Source organism: Plodia interpunctella, chromosome Z, assembly GCF_027563975.2.
Source record: "Plodia interpunctella isolate USDA-ARS_2022_Savannah chromosome Z, ilPloInte3.2, whole genome shotgun sequence".
Classification (NCBI taxonomy): Eukaryota; Metazoa; Arthropoda; class Insecta; order Lepidoptera; family Pyralidae; genus Plodia; species Plodia interpunctella.
Genome location: NC_071324.2, coordinates 8,579,059 through 8,597,233, shown reverse-complemented (window position 1 = coordinate 8,597,233; position 18,175 = coordinate 8,579,059). Strand labels below are relative to the sequence as shown.

The 18,175-nt window shown below is 33.2% G+C and overlaps 1 protein-coding gene across 3 annotated transcripts in view; it reads right to left on the bottom strand.

The window, feature by feature from the left end:
* LOC128682763 (glutamate receptor 1-like) overlaps positions 1-17,103 on the bottom strand; it is a 68,751-nt gene extending 51,648 nt beyond the window's left edge. For all 3 annotated transcript variants that reach the window (XM_053767582.2, XM_053767583.2, XM_053767581.2), the window contains exons 1-2: positions 16,859-17,103; positions 8,135-8,287 (exon numbers count right to left, since the gene is read on the bottom strand). In XM_053767582.2, coding sequence (XP_053623557.1) covers positions 8,135-8,287; positions 16,859-16,976 — 271 coding nt within the window. In that variant the 5' untranslated portion in view covers positions 16,977-17,103. The remainder of the gene's footprint in view (positions 1-8,134; positions 8,288-16,858) is intronic.
* Positions 17,104-18,175: the final 1,072 nt, after the last annotated feature.

Here is an 18,175-nt window from a genome sequence, read left to right as displayed (position 1 = left end):
AAAAAAATTCAAAAAATATTCTTTTCTTGTTTTCAAGAGTACTGAAGGTAAAGACGGATTAAATGGGACAATTCACTTTATTTTCAAGTTCATTAAATTCAGCTCCAGTGACAGGCTTTTAAGGTAATTGAGTTAGGGTGCAGTTACAACGGTCTCACAACGACTTTCTAAGACACAATTTTCTAAAGAATAATTTATTTCCTAATTTTGTTTTTAGTTTTTAAACATTAATTAGTTTAGTCCTTCAGTGTACAAATTAACGGTAGGTCTTGATTCTTAATTGTTTATCTAAGTAGATAAAAAATGAGGTCACCAGTATAAACACATAATTTTAATTTAAACTAAAAAAAATCTAACTTAAGAATAGCTTATAAATACTTATATAGTATAGTATAATACTTATATCTAAAGAAGGGAAAAATTTACCCCAATGATTGTTTTACATGGGAAATGAATGGATTTACTACATGCGTTTGATAAATTCACTAAGATAATATCTACAACGATTTACATCATCTGGAACTTTTGGAAATCAAGTTTCCATTGGAATCGAGTACAACTAACATTTGAATCATATTACCTGAGACAATGTTACAAACTGAAACATAGTTATAATGTAAACACATGTTTAGTGCAACACTATGTCACAAACCTCCAAGGAATTCTAATTTCTCAAACACGGGATAATTACATAGACATAGTAATATAGGCATAGTACAAGCATACTATTAACTAAACTGTTCACATAACGATGGTTGCGTAATCGAATGATATATATTTTATTGACACTTAGACAATTATAAGTACTATTCAAACTTCTCCCTCTCGCTCTCATCTGAGCGTTTTCCCAGTTACTGCCTCAGTCATTAAGCATCGCAGCCCAGTCCAGGTTACGCTTTCCAACTGTTACTATTGGAAAGCGGACCTGTATATAACCCTGTGAGTAATAATGTATCGCTGAACTTCAAAATGATATGAGTATTACGAATGGTTCGAAGAGAAAATCAAAGTACGCAATATGTGGAAACTTTAAATCGATTTATGTGCTAGGTAGTCTTTGGTCAAATAGCAACCAAAACATAGGTGATCCAACTGTCCGATTTCATGTACCATAGAGGAACTCTATGAAGCTAATAATAAACAAAGCGATAAGAGTTGACGACCTCGGTGGCGCAGTGGTAAGATTCTTGCCACTGAACTGAGAGGTCCCTGGTTCGATCCCCGGTCGGGTCATGATGGAAAATGATCTTTTTCTGATTGGCCCGGGTCTTGGATGTTTATCTATATATGTATTTATTATAAAATATAAAAATATAGTATCGTTGAGTTAGTATCCCATAACACAAGTCTCGAACTTACTTTGGGGCTAGCTCAATCTGTGTGATTTGTCCTAATATATTTATATTTTATATTTATATATTTATTTATTTATATTAAGAGTAAACTAAATAGCCGCAGCGATTCGAAACGAAGAAGACCAAAATGTTAGTTACGTTTTTTTGCGCTTACGAAATATATTTTATACCCGCCTTAAAGTTATATCACTTGGTAACATGATTTAGTATCCAACTCAAAATTCCTTCATTACGTAATTAAGAAAGATGATGCCTGAATAATGCATAATATCTGTATCTCGAAAGAAAAGTCATGAAATTTTTGCTATATTTTGTCTGTACTTATATAACATTTATTTTATAAACTAGTGGTCGTCAGAACTCTGCTCCTCCTATTCCTTCTTTCGTGGTAATGGTTTGCCATTGCCTTCTCAATTTTTCACATAAGTTAATCAACCAGTTACAGGTTTGCTCACGATGTTTTTCTTCACTGTAAGCTAGTGGTGGTCGATGAAAACTATTATTCACTAGTTTTTACCCCCGGCTTCACACGCGTGAATTTCATAGCAAAATTTCAATAATTTTCTTATCGCATACTCTGTAAGATATATAATTTAAATTCGCATTTTTTCTCATCTTTAGTTCAATTTCTTGTTTCCCGCTGAGTGGTTCGTCCCGTAAACTTGTCCAATCCCGCTTCCTGCTATATAATGTAGATATCACGTACCGTTTCCTACATATGGTGCCATCATGTTTTTATGTTTTTCGCGATGTGTCCCGTCCCGTTTCCCACTAAGTGTCTCCTTTCCATTTCCGTCCGTCTCCCACTCCCGCTTTCTGCAACGCGTGCCGTCCCATTTTTCAGGTCGTTTTACGTCCCGGTTTTTTATTAACGTAAATTAAACATTTTTTGTATATACTTACTGTTATTTACTACAAAAAGTAAATGTCAGTAAGAATTTTCTGCTTTTTATCTTGAAAAATATATCAAGTCCCATACAATGTTTCACTCACCCTTTTGAAGGTTGAGGGTCAATTATCAGAAAAATCTCAACCACGTTTCCAAAAACCAAAATCCAAATTTTCACGTCACTAACTTCAACGGTGTAAAACTTTCATATTAACAGTTTTTCACCTTTTTTCTTTCTGCAAAATTTTAAAGTAAATCGGCTTCGTGGATTGTTATTTTAATTTTCCTACAGGACCTACTCCTCATTTTCCGGGAAGAAAAGTCTAAAAGATGTTAACCCGGGATTCCGAGGTACTTTTTATTCATTATTAGATTTTCAATTATCTTACAGGAACTCAAGTTCCTGTAGGTATCTTAGATACATTTCATCCCGGTAAATTGTCAGCCATTTACCGGGATGAAATGTATCTAAGATGTTAACTAAGTACATTCCATGAAGGATTTTAAAAAAATCCAACGTAAAAATTTGACTGATTGATATTGATATTGATGATGAGTCACATTTGTATACAAACTCATGTAGCACAAGGCCACTAATCTAGACCTTTCCATCCAAAGGCGGACGTCTTACCCATTACACCACGTCCTATTCATCTCATTAATGTAGTAATAGTACTTACTCGACTACCGAATAGCAAATACTAACAAATATAGTTAAAACGAGACTAAAACTAGAATTAACCAATAACCTAAAGTACAATTTAAATAGAAATTAGTATTACTGAGATACATACGAAAATTTTGGGGTTTTGTATCCCAGCCACTCATGTTAACCCATACAAAGTTAGTTTGGTGGACATTAGCGGACAAAACGGAAACTTCACAAACTAGTTACACTAAAAATACACTTTATATGCGATATGCTAAACAGAATAATGTAAACTGTAATTGCTCTTCTTGCCTTAGTGAAGTTAGGTAAATACTTTTGTGGGCCACATTTAGAAGCATTTGTTTTGTAAATGTATATTAATAACTAATAATAATAAATGGACAATACTCACCGGCCCACACTAAGCACTAAACTTGTATCATGGGTCAGATTGACATAAACACATAATCAGGCACAAGATACCCAGATCCGCAAACAAATATTTGGAGTCACAGGGCAAATATTCGCCCGCGTTGGAAGCGAACCCGGGACCTGCTGATAGCGGACCGACGTGGTGACCACTACACCACGGAGGTCATCAATATTATTTAACTACGTGTTATAAATAGTAAATAAAAATTTTAAAGCCACGTTAACACTACAAATTAAAATAAACTTAATAATTTTTCCTAGAAAAAAAATCATAAAAGGAATTCAGAGCTTTTATTGTCTTTCTAAACGTTCAAAATCCCTATATCCCTTCAATTGGCTGAAGAAAAGTGTTTAGTCAAGTTTCCACCCGAACAAACATCGTTCTATAGAAATATACGACGCTTGTAAAATGATATTTGAAGCGAACGAGGAAAATCGATTTCTCGTACTGAATTCGGACATTCAACAGCCCACACTAGCACTAAGCTTATGACGCGGGTCAGGACCCGCGTCATAAGCTTAGTCGATACCACAGGGGTATCGGATAAACCGATACTATGGGAATCGTGATTATTCGGCCAAAAACTTTTCGAGAAACTTTCGTATACGGCAAAAAAAGTTTCATAATAATTTTATTGTAACAAAGAAAAAAGAACTTTAATTCAATTAATTTTGAAAATAAAACTAGTTACTACTGGTTTAAAGTTTCAACGGAATTACACTAAGACCGAAACGGCAGCCGGTCGGATAGGTATATATATTCGCCCGCGCTGGAATCGAACTTAGGACGTTCAGATGGGCATCTCGACCCCTACGCCGCTGAGATCGGTCGTCAGTTATTTAGATTATAGCTGAGTATTTTGGAGTGTACCTGCTTACTGATGTTTTTAAAACAGTTTTGTTAAAATCTGTTGAGTAACATGTCAACGTGTACTAATAACAAATTATCATGCTGTTTGATTTCCGTAATTTCAGTATTAGATTTCAGGTTCAATATAGCAGAAGATAATTTTACAAATTAGTTTGATATTTTAATTCGCTATTTGCAACTAACGACCTTATAATATAGGTATAAAGTTGAATTTTCGCTATTTCAGTGGTCAAAATATTCTGAGTACAATTTTGTCTTGTTATTAATTGCAAAATCTCAAAATATTTTCAGCGTTCGAAAACTATGGAACATTTATGTCATCCCTATTTCGGATTGTCTAATAATTATTTGATTATTTCAATATGTACAAACCTGTTTTGTATGTACAGTATATTTGTTTACATGAATAAGAATTCCATTTAAATAGTAAATTCTACATACATTTAAATAAAAATCCTGATCCTATATAGAAGCGCGTACAACGCGCTTCTATATATTTTTATGTTATAAATTTATTTCCTGTTCAAGGCCTGGATAATGATGGTATCAAATATTCTTTATTCGTAGACTTTCTTAAAAAGAAAAAAATTCCACTTTCTTTAAAACAATATTGAGAGCAATCCCCTTAAGTTATTCAACAAACTTTAATTCAGTATTCTCCTCCTTCAATTCCATGGTGTTCCCACAGGGTCCCTTTGTAAACCCGAAGATTTTACGAGTTATGTTTTAAAGATAAAAATTCTATCTTGTACAGTCGTAATGAAATTATTTTATTTTTGCGGAAATAACAAAATAAGCAGATACAATTTTGAAAGACTTCCTAAAGGAGACGATCAAATCTATATATTTTTCTATGTATATTCACCGATAGTCCGAGAGTTGCGGACCGATTTTGTTTGAAAGTGAATAGGTCAAATCAAATGATAATTATGCAATCTACATGACTCTGATATTTTATGTATTCCAAAATATACCTATAGATACAATGGCTTTAACACTGTTAAGAACTGTTCGTAATCAAGCTAAATCAAGCTTAATGGTTGTTCATAAGAATAATCCAGTGCACAAGTATTTGTTGCGAAGTGTACCGCAGAAGACCGGAAAGAAGTCGCCATTAGAGCAAACAGGCGGCTGTGGGCAGCGTTCATCTTCTTTCACGGGTAATTTGCTTTTGTCTCTCCTTTTAATTTCCTTGTCAGTATTTTCGTATTGTTCTCGTTTCACAAAAAACAAAATATGTTGTATTTTTATCTATTGTCTTTTTATTTCAGTCGGCCGTGGTTGTTTCTTTTTCCGTGTTTCCAGGCGTTGGTAATCTCAGACCGAATCAAGGATTTGACATTTTTGTTATTAAATATAAAAACTCGTGTTTGTTTATTTATCAGTTTATGTTCAAATACATTTGATAAAATTCTTCCAGCAGATCCATTTTTCATTGTATTTTGGACGAATTTTTGGTAATTCAAAACTTATTTTAATATAATACATGTAGAGACATGAAAATGTTTAATAATAATGACCGTCCTATAATAAATATTAAGATAAATACAACAAAAACAAGTCGAACATTCAGACAGCAGCTTGAGACAGAAAAGAAAGCATTATAGATGTCACAAAATTTATCTCAATTTACAGCAAGGGACTAGTTTATTTAGCTCGCGATTTTGTTATATTTGCCTAACTTATAACAATTTATGTCTTTATTTTCTATGTAACATAGAAAAAAAAACGGTATTTAAAGTAACTTTTACATAAGCTGATTCTATAAGTACTTAAGCAGTTGGTTAAGTTACTTGGTTTTACTCTATTACATATTTAGTTTTTAATGACCTTCAGAAATTTGTACTAAAACTAAATGAATTAGGAAAGAAACTTTCTTAACAATACTAGAAACTTGACAACCTCAAATTAATCTTCTACAACCGAGCATATTTCAACTAAATCGCCTGTCATTATTGTATCAGAATTTGTTTGGCATAAATTTTACATTCCCGTCGGCTCCATTGATCTCGTTGCTGGGTTATTCTTGTCACGCTTCGTGTTGATGACACCCATCTTAAAGGTTCGTCTCCATGAAACGAGACGCTGGCACGGACTTACCAGGCTTCTTTAATTTCATTCCATAGTGCCGGTGTTTGAATACGGAAAGCGAAGATATTTTAGTTAATTAACATTTATTGTTATTGCTAGTATAGTACAAGTTTGTCCTTCGTATGGTAATGAAAAAAAACACAAATATATGCGGCTCAAAAGTAAAAAATAAAGTTATAGTTTTTGTTATATTTTCGGTAAACGTTTCTGGGTTTAAAAATTAGAAGTTCAATCCTATCTATGGTTGACTAATTTATTATCACAAAATTTTATTCATTCAATTACACGGGAATTTATTCTGGAAACACGAATCCTCTAGAAAATAAATTATTATCATAGCTTTGTTTGATGCTCACAATAAATATTGCTCACAAGCAAATCATAACAATTGGAACTCGATAAGTAGTAGTAAAAATGTTTTATGAAATATAATAAAACGAAGCGCCGGGCAACATCTAGTTAATATACAAACCCGTTTCAACAGTGTCGTAACTATTTTTCATATTTATATATTACGTCTGCTGTAAAACTACCAACAACATTTTAATATCAATGTTAAATGATCTTCATTCGGATCGGCGGACACTGAACTGCTGGAAGAGTATTAACATATATTATTTATTATACAGAGTATTGTGCTTCGTCATGAATCCGCTACTGTATTAAGCACGTTGATTTTTAAACAACCAATATAAAATTCGTTCTACGTGAATAGTTTTAAAATAATAATTATATAACAATTTTAAAATAACCCAAAATAAAGGCGACATTTAGCATGTCGTCCTAAAATATGAATATCTTATGTACTTTGTTTGTACTTTATCAATCAATACATAAAACACTAGAAAAAGTGTTTCTGTATATTGAACATATTTAAATAAAACAATAGAGATCGAGAGAGAATCAGTAATAGAATAATAATTTTAAAAAAAGTCTGTTTGCTTGCACACGCTAATCTTTGGATCTACGGATTTGAATGAAACTTTTTTATTGTATAGCTGGGCAACATATAGGGTATAAATGATTTTGAAAACAGGAACACCTGATAGAGAACAATGATGGTACAGCTAAACTATAAGAAAATATAGAAATAACGCTTTAACACAAGTTGTTCAGCCTGATGAGCATTTTCTGACGAGGTATAAAAACCGAAAATCTGGAACACCTGAAGTAGACCCATAAGGGTCCATCAAAACTATAGGATATATAGAAATGACGATTTAACAAAAATTGGTCAGTCTGATGAGCATTTTCTGTTGAGGTATAAAGATCGAAGATCTAGAACACCTGATGCAGTCTCACGATGGTCCAGCTAAACTATAAGAAATATAGAAACGACGACTTAACAAAAATTGGTCAGTCTGATGAGTATCGAAGATCTAGAACACCTGACAAGAAAATACATGGGTTGCAAGAAAATACATGGAACAATTTGTAGGAAACGGGACAAATAAGTTTCGGAATGAGACACGTAGCCGATATCGTAGCGGGAAACGGGGAATTGAACTAAAGATGAGAAAATTACAAAAATACAAATTTCAATCATAGTAATAAATACATTTTACCAGTCTAGAAATACGCAATAAAAGAATAACTGAAATTTTACTTCGATTCCTTTTAAGAACTGAAAATCACGGGTATACTTTAAATGGTTTTCGTATATCGTACGATATACGAAAACCATTTAAAGCGATTAAAGTCTTGGCAGCTTAAAGCAAAAATAGCGTTCCCAAAAAGTCATCCCGCGAGATTGTGAAAGAGAAAAGTCTAGTATAGGCGTAGTATCAATATTTCCTCGTTAAGCACAAAACCAAATAATTTGCAAAACAAATCCGCTGAGTACTCACTGAGTCGAGAGAGCTTGAAAGCATCCGCTGTGTTGATAACATCGACGTAGGCTTGCAGCTCCAGTCGCCTGCTGCTTATGTTCTGGTTGTGCATTGACAACGCATACTTGAATACACTTTGGATCTCCTCAGTATTCTGATCAAAAATTGCACCTGAAAAAAAAAACAACTCTATTTTAACATGTGTATACCTTTTGCCACTTTCAAGAGCTAGAAAAAAGTTTTGTGCACATAACAAAAATTACAGAGAAATCTGAATTGTAACGACGAACTTATCCTATGAAGGATTATTATTGTATATATGTTGAACTATTTTTTGAGTGAAATAAAATGTCATCTAAAAAAGTGGTATACACTTGGTTGGCACAACTAGTTGTACATATGTTTTGCCTTAAAAACTCAGATCTGTGATGGCACAACTGTGCATACCAGTTGATCCATGTGGAAAACACAATCATACAATCTCAAACACGAAACACCAGAAACAAGTGGCCGGTGACTTTATTCGATATCTTTATAGTGAAAAACCGCCCGTATCCAGCTACCGTCATTGACTTGATATATAGCTGCTGAGCACAACGTTTATCTGAATCACGGCGACCACGACCCGTCGGCTTTAATGCCATCCTTGTGCAGTGCCTTCTAGCCAAACCGAACCGAAATCAAGTGTATTCCTATTGTATCTTATCATTTGCTCCCATTAAAAATCTTTCAGTACAAATGATTAATACTAATTTCTATGGGCTGAAAGTTTCTGAAATTATTGAATAAATTCAAAACTATGACCAAAACTAGTTCTCAAGACAAGTCGAACATTGAAAAACTACCAAAATTCAAAAAATACGTATAATGTTTAGATTTAAACCGATGCTTGCTTGCGATCTCGACCGATTTTAATCTGTAACTTCGATTACATCATAGATAATATTTTAATGGTTGTTTAAAAGTTTGAAACTAAAAATTATACCAATCATCGAATAAAGATTAAGATGGTTACTAATAGGATCTTGAAACTTGTTCATATAAACATTTTAATCAATTCAATATTATTTTCGCTTTCTACAATATACATAGTTAGATAATATACCTATTTAAATTACTTGCTCAATAAAATGTGGGAATCTGTAGTATTACACGTGTCATTATCAGAAAGTGACGTAACAAAAGCGCTAAATGGAATACATCTTCTATAACTGTGTCTTTTTTTCAAAGCCAGCGGTCGAACATTATGTGCTGAGATCCTTTACCGTTTCCAACTATATTTCTTCCATTTCCTACGTCACTTCTTTGCAGTCGAAATTTTGCGTTGAATCTATATATTTATAATATTATTATTAAAATATGTATTACATAATTATATAACATTTGTTAGTCCACGCGAACTATATCGCGGGGATCAGCTAGGTATATAACTATATAAACTTTACTTAATATTATATTTGTAATAAGTAAAAAAAAAAAGATAAAACAACCTAAAACAGTATAATTGTATAACGTAATGTATACTTATATAGTAACATAATATATACACATTGTATAACGTCATAGTCAGAGTGCTGATGCACTATAGGTCTATTTTTTCAATTTATTAACTGCAATTATTTCTCGTAGTGACTATTTTATAAAGACGAAGATAGGGGGTATTTTACCAAAATTTTGACAAAAGTGTTTTAAAAGAGGAAATGCGACCTGTGTGATGCCGGGTGTTGTATAGGTGGTATTTTTCACTAAATCATAATTAATATATTTACAAATTAAATGTCTTTAATAATGCAAGGAAAGCATAATTTTACTAAAAACAGAATCTTATAAAATTTAAATAAATTAAAGTTTATAATGAAGTAAAAAGCAAACAATTCAAGTCACAATCACGACTAGTACGAAACTGCCGTGACACTTGCCAAACGGAGCGTGAAGCGCGGACAAAGCTCACTCTACCCTGTAATATACATACTTATTTGTATCATCAGTTTGTTTCAAACTAAATTATACTGCAAGTTTTTAACTAAGTAATATAAGTCATTTGCTACTTTATACTTATTATTAATTACGTCTTTGTCAAACGATTATTGTCGATTCGTCTTTGTAATGTTCTTTTTTTACAAATACTAGCGAACTGTAAATATAAAACTAGAACAAATGGTCTAACAATGAAAACTTCACCAAAATCCGTTCTGAGGTTTAAAAAAAGAGTATTTTTTTTATGTCGAGGGTGACTTTGTTGTTAAAACAATATATTTTTACTTATTTTTTCCAAAGATTATATGAAACTTGAATTTAGATCGAATAAACAAATACAAACAAATATAGGTAACAAATACATCATGCTCATAAAATATATACGCAATCTTATCTAATTTAACTTTTTAATCTTCGTCCCTGTATGCATCATCAGATCATTTTATCACAAACAATACTCCGTTATGTGTCCACTTTTAAACTATCATATTTTGTTGCCAGTAAACTAGTTAACTCAAGTTTTATTATTTTATGTTATACCATCGTAAATTTCAAGTTAAGCCTCACAATAAAGTCTAACTGAAATGTTCCGTACATTATCCAGCGCTAACTTTTCATAAGTCATAAACACCTTACTTTATATACTGCGTTATTACTGAGGAGATAATTTTCAAACTTCTATACAGTTAGCGCGGTAGGAGCTGGACGCCAGCCAAAGGCTTACACGGGAATTCTTCACGTAATTACATTTTATGTCACATAAATAAGTGGAAGTTAAATGTTAAAATCCTCGTAGATGTCACTAATACAGGGTTATAGGTAATTGTGCTGATAGTTGTAAGTACGTAGTGTTAGTGTAGATATTGGCTTCAGAGCTTCTTTATATATAAGTATAAATAATAGTAATTTAATAATAAATTTATAAGGACAACTCACACAGATTGAGCTAGCCTCCCAGTAAGTTCAAGACTTGTTATATTTTATAACAAATACTAATTATAGACAAATATCCAAGTCCCGTAGCAATCAGAAAAATACCATTTTCCATCATGACCCGACCGGGGATCGAATCCGGGCCCTCGCGGTTCAGAGGCAAGCACTTTACCACTGCGCCACCGATGTCGTCAAAAAGTATAAATGTGAATAATCAATTTTGTGAATTGCTGTTTCTTACTGATTGCAATAACAAACCATTGCATAATGAAATATACAGTATATATGTTTGATTATGTAAAAGTAATGATTTTGCTCTCAAATTCCAAGAATATATTTGTGCATTATTTATTACTATGCTTTTTCATCAAACTTTCTAAAACTTATTTATAGTGGATTAGGTAAAGCTAGTGATGATCTAATAAACTCTATCCCGAAAAACAGTGTAAATAAAACTCAAGCACAAAATTATTTTCAGCTCCGGAGAGACACATTGAAACCAGCGCCGCCTCACTCTAATTTGAAATTTCTTGTTTGACTCGCGTTTTTCAATGTAACTTCCTTTCATTACATTCATAAAAATAACGCTTAGGTATTTTATGACTTACATCAATATTGAAATCTATCTAAGTATATAATGAAACTGTATAGGAGATACATAATTGGGCCCATAAAAGTCTTTATGGGTAACAGAAACTAAAAACTTTTTTTTTAATTTTTGTCTGTCTGTACGCAACACGAAAATACTACTACTACTAGGCTCCTTACAGTTGTGTAGCGAAAGGTCTAAGTTCAAAACCTGGTTTAGGTTTCATCACGATATGTAGATTAGATCCAGAGTTATCGATAATAATAATAAGTTATGAGCGGACCCACGAAATAACGCGTGTTGCGTGGGCGACAAACGCTAGTCCAATATTAAAAAATATGGCTATTTAAACACATTCTAGTGTAAGAATTTTTAATCAAGTATAAAATAACTATTACACCTTTGCTGATTTCACCATAAACAAGACAAAAAATATGCGCGTTCTACCATTTTCAAAGGGCAAGGAAGACTCGCCTTGCAAATTGATCCTATTTATTGACCCGTTTCTTTTATATCTCGATTCTTATTTGAGCATTCCAAAGACAGGGCCTCTTTACCTGTGAAGTTATTCGAGAAAAGATCGTCTTTGAATACAGATAATAAGTATGAAACACGTGTGTAAAAGTTGGTCGTAACCATGCCTGCGCTGTAACAGGCATAGGAATACAAACTCAGTAGCTTGTAATATCAGCAACTTCAACCAAATATTGTTCAAACTTTTCACGCCGTTGTTTCAGCGAAACTCAATATGCATAGAATATTCGCTGAGGCTATATATATATCTCTAACTTGTGAAGAATATGTAGACGATATTTTGATGAAATTCGAAACTAGCTATTTACCTACGACTTCGTCAACGTAGAATAGTTACTTCTGACAGTTATTATATTTTTCTGACAGTTATAAGAAATAAGTATCTAAGTACTAATTTCTAGGACCAATATTTTTATCTCCCCAGTAGACTTTTGGGGTAGATTTTTAAAATGTAGTCTATGCAATTCAAATTTCATTATTATTTTATTATTATTTGTTCGCCGCGAACGTAGACCTCGCGAACACAATAAATTTTGATGAGATTTCACAAAATTGTAAATATTTCGAAATCGACTTAGCCGATTTTGATGCCTAAGGGCAACTTAAAATTCTATTGACAGATCCTACATACATCAGACCAACGGTTCTAAACTCATTTATTTATCCTTTCATCTCATGTTTCGTTTAAAATTTTATATATAGTGAAAAATAGTCATAGCTATCCATCCGTACAGAGTTAAGGCAAAATTTGATAGTGCGACATAACACTGTAATGTCCGTTACAGTGTTTAGCCATGTCCTAAATGTACACTTACGTTATTTTTGTTTTAACAGTACAAGATATAAGCGATTTCTTCTTATTTTGTTTACCATTTTTATTAAAATCTATTCGGCTACATACATAAAAGACACATATGACTACCTAACTTCTAAATGCAATAATAGTAGATTAGTAGCCAATGGCTGTAAGGCATCAATTGCAGCCCGACATATTTAGCAGCAATAGCATATTCCTTTGGGCTCTCCGTTCTATTTCGAAGCACGACATTGCATATATGTTTATTGAGCCAAGTTGAGAAAAGTCAAAATATTTTAATGATATAGATCGAGAGGCAGCATCCAAACATGATTGACTTTCAAAAGAGTCTCAAAGAGTAGACGATGCAATCTTAGAACGTTGTGAAGCTAAACGCTCATCACGATCCCGTCGACTTTCTGTCAACCTTAGCTTTTAACATTAGATCGTTTTCGGGTAGGCATAGTTTTTGATACCTTTAAAGCAAAAGAAAAATGTATTGTTTTATTCGATACCTATGTTCGTACATATTGCGAGTTTAATATAATTAAAACGATATAATTGTCCCGGCGGACACTCGAATCGACATTGCTTTTTTTAAATCTTTGTGGCGCCATCTTGTATCAGATTATTATTGAAACAAGTTCAGCTTCTATATTCAATGTTGAAAGGTCGATTGCGAAAATAAAATAAACTGAATTTTTTTTCTAACAAAAAATTCATTTAATGGGTACTGTAATTATTATTTGACGATTTTGTTTTCAATTTTGAGATCACATGTGGCTCCATCTATTATCAGGTAGTAAAACCAATTATCCGTATTTTTTAATAGAAATTTTAAGTAAAGTTTTCGGAACATCAACCTGAAGATGAATGTAAATCTAAAATTGTACGTGTCTCACTTCAGAAATAACAAAAGTTTAATACAAAATTCCACTCCCTATTGTTCCATTTGCGGGATAGAATTTCGGAATGCAAAGTAGCTTATATTCTAATCCAAGCCACATTCTATCTATGTGCCGAATTTCATGCAGATCCGTTCAGTAGATTTTGTGTGATGCGCGTACAAACATACAGACAGTCAGACAATAATTCTAAAAAAAATGTTTTCGCTTCTAGTGACCCTAAATAGACCCCTACATTTTTTTTTCGTAAATATCTCCTATACAGACATAAACCAGTTACAATTTTATTGTATGTATATAGATACGAAGACAAGGCTGAAAAGCGTAGCGACCATTTTGGCTACTGAATGATCTTAAATGTACGCGAGCTTTTTGAAAGAGTGAAGTTTTTTTTTTTTTAATTACTTACCACCCTAGAGCTTTTCTAGCTACATTATTACCTTAGAGCGCTATTTGGTCACTTACAAGCCCCATTTGGGGGTAATAAGGACCTACTTGCCGAACAAGAGAGATGTCAAATATATATTCAATCAAATATCTCAAAACACCTTTTTCAAAGTTACAGTCATTTGGCTTCACACACCTACATAAAATAATTTGGCGTGCGTATTTTTTAATTACACGATATTGCAGAGTCTATTCAACCAATTTATGTCCTGTAAAGGACAAAAATTATCTTCATGAAATTATCTTGATGAAGAAATAAATTTTATTCATAAGGATCAATATCCTTGTGTAGTAATAATTGTCAAAATGCACCTTTTGTATATTGTAGATTTCAAATTAAACATAGCTAAATCGCTTTTTTCGGATTGTTCAAAATTTTTCCAATGAAATCCCAGTGCAATGTTATCATTGTATTTGTCGTGTTTGTTTTGTTGCCAATTGCTCGATTGCCGGTGCAAAGTTTGCCTTTTTCGTTTTGTTCCCGTCGCGTCGTGCAGCAGGTGCTCAGTGCCCACCTGCTCGACCGTTCAGTTTTAGACACTTAATTACAAGTTTCCAAATATTGCGTTCCAAACTTCACTGCACTGAGGTCGCTGTTTTCTTTTGTTTTGTGTTCTAATTGGTTTTCGAGTTGTGTAATTGTTACAAATTGGTTTTTCAGAGTTATACCTACGTATCGTATCGGTTGAAATTTATTGCACATGTGAAACGGAAGAGTTGCCAATACGCGGTGAAATTTTACAACTCCTGAAAACCCATACAGTTTTCTAATGGAAAATTCACTAGAGCGTTGTTATTTAAAGTTTAATACTATAGGGCAGTGACAAAATATGTGCGCGTGTGGTGGTCTCATACTAGAAGAGGCCCTAACAATATCCTTCCGAAGTTGTATAAAATGACGGATCGCAAAAGCCTTCGTAGCTTTGTAGCTTTTGAAATCACAGCCGAACCATCCAAAATTGTATTATTTTCGTAGACCTCTTGACGGTATCACAGCCTCAAATGCAACAAGCGAGAATAAAGAGATAGTGAAAAAATATGCTGTAATAAATAATCCGACAAGCCAGCCAAAACACATGTCTAAATGGTCATAAGTACAGCGACTCACACATTCTGGCCACTCAGCACAAGTGAATCGAGTGCGCGTTAGACTGAAAAACTAGAACCACGAATCTGAACGTGCTAAATTACGTACTATTGTCTGAATTCCCTGTGTGTGACCCACGTGTTTCTATTTAAGTCAAAATTAAGTTAGTGTTAATTTTACCTCAATTAAAATTAAATTGACTAAGTTCATTTATTTATTTTTTCTTTATCTACCAATATAGTACAAATGCTAAAAGCATTATCGTACCACTCAACCTTTTCACTAAAAATTGATACATATTTTAGTAGTTAAAAGTATTTAAGTATGAAGTAACAAATGTTTCATCATCAATTCCAAAGCGAAAATTCCAAATCATTCTCTCTTCTTGCATATTTCTATTTTATATTTCGACCGTGATGTTCCAAAACAAAATGTTTACCCTTAGTCGCCTAGTATGACTTCCGCGAAAAAACCTTCAGTGGCCTTGATAGCACTTGATTGATTGACAAAAACTGTACTGTAATAATCACAAATATCATATTTTTGATCATTAGAAGAGATGCTGGTGTATTCCTGGTACTTATGTATCAGTGTATTCGCAATAAAGTTATTTCAAACAAACAAACCGATATTACTATTTATATGACGTACTAAGCTACACAATGCACTCGCAAATGAGACGGCACGAAACACCTGCGAGATCCAAGGCCCAACTTGTTTGAATAAAACACTGACATGAGTTTGCATATGACTCCGTGTGGCATGCAAACATGCATGTGGACTGAAGATTTTTTTTAAATACCTATACCTGAAGCTTGCAGTCAAAACAGGATTCAGTTTCAGGAACTTTATGCTAAATTACTTTACCACTACTTAGGTAGTTGTTTTGAAATAATGAGTGACATCATTTAAACAGGTATTTGTGTACTTGTTCATTAAATACCTCAAAACTGACGTGATGCAGATATAGATAATTTTAATTGAGGTAGGCCGTAGTATTTTCCAGTAAATTATTTTATTGTTATGTATTGTGTATTACTGTATTATTAAACGTGACACTATTAACATAATGAAGATACGGTGAAAGCATTACATTTCGTTGTCGAGTTCCTAACTCACTTAATTTTTCTGATACAAGTAAGTACTTTTATACCGAAAAGTTGCACGATGGTGAGAAAGAGAAAGATATACTGAGACAAAAAGAGAAAATCGATGATCCGCTCTGAAAGCCGCGAAAGCTTAACCATATGAAAAGTGCGAGAAATGAAACGTATAGTTGAATTGAAACGAGATGGAACCAAAACAATCTTACGGAACATCGTACAACTTATCATTAAACAACTTATATTTAATGATTTAATGAGTGCAAATCAATGAGTGTTGAGTGAATGAGATTTAATTCAAATTAATATATTAATTTTGAAAAGAAAAGTAATAAAAAATACTTATAAATTCAGTTTTGTAAGTCACTTACCAACAGCAATTTTTTCGACTGGAAATATCTGCGCTGACAGCAACGAGAGATGTGTCAACAACGCGATCAGGCCGACCAATTCTATACGTTTTGCCGACATATTGGCCTTAAAACCCATCTATAACCATCTGTTTAGTAATTTACATGCTTTATAGATGTTTGTTTACTGTTTTTGGGGGTTATTTTAGGTTAAAGTTGCGGTAAAATAATGAAATGCTGTGCGCAAATCTGAGACGTAGGGGCGACTGACGGAACACGCCCGGAGTGTGGGGTGCGGGGTCACCAGCCCCTCTTCTGTCCTGCTCCCTGCTTTCGCTCCCTTGCGCATTTACAGGCGCTTATTTTCTATCGTGGCTGGTAACATATCTTTTTATAATTTTCTTCTAATAATAGCTATCTAATAATAGTTATATAGGCAGTTGCTTTAAATAAGATCCTAAAAATGATGTACATTTTTAGAATCTCATTGTGTATTAGCCCTGAGAACGTGCTATGATACTTTTGATAATATTTTAAATATCTCACATTTTTCATGGCCAAGGCTCGTGGCCAATGCGTGGAAAGTAACAGGCACGCCGATTTTCTGAACAAAATATAGGGTTTCATGTTTCCTCACGATGATTTCTTCGCCGAAATTTATGAATAAAAATCTACAAACACGTCAAAACCTTACTGACGAAGTCTAAAATTCTAGCTTTTTAGCATTCTAGCTTCGCCCACATGAATTTCGTAGTAAAATCTCGGTCATTCTTTAAGAAAACTGATGAAGGATATGTTTACCAATTTTCTGCTTTTTTTTTGAAATTTTTATTAAGTTCCTTACAATCTTTCACTTTTGAAAGAGTTGAGGGTTAATTTTCACAAAAACTGAAACACGTATACAATAATTTGTTGTATACGTTAGTATAATAATTAATCAACCAAAATCCAAATTTTCAAGTCACTAACTTTTACCGTGTAGAACTTTCGTAAAAAAGTTTTTCACCCCCTTTCGGGTAAAATTTCCAAGAATCCTATCTTAGTGCTTACCTACACTCTCCAGGGAATCTACATGTCAAATTTCAGCTTCTTATGCCCAGTTGTTTCGGCTGTATGTTGTCTGTCAGTCAGTCACTCAGTAACGGAAGAGTTTTAATGTATATTAGCTTTTGTTCACAACTTCGTATGTGACTAAAAATCCGTTTCCTGTGGGAATTTTAGGAAATCCCTCCTGAGAGCTCCCTACACTCTCCTAGGAATCTACATACCAAATTTCAGCTGTCTACGCCCAGTAGTTTCGACTGTGCTTGAAAAAGTGCGTGTAAAATGTTTGCCTTT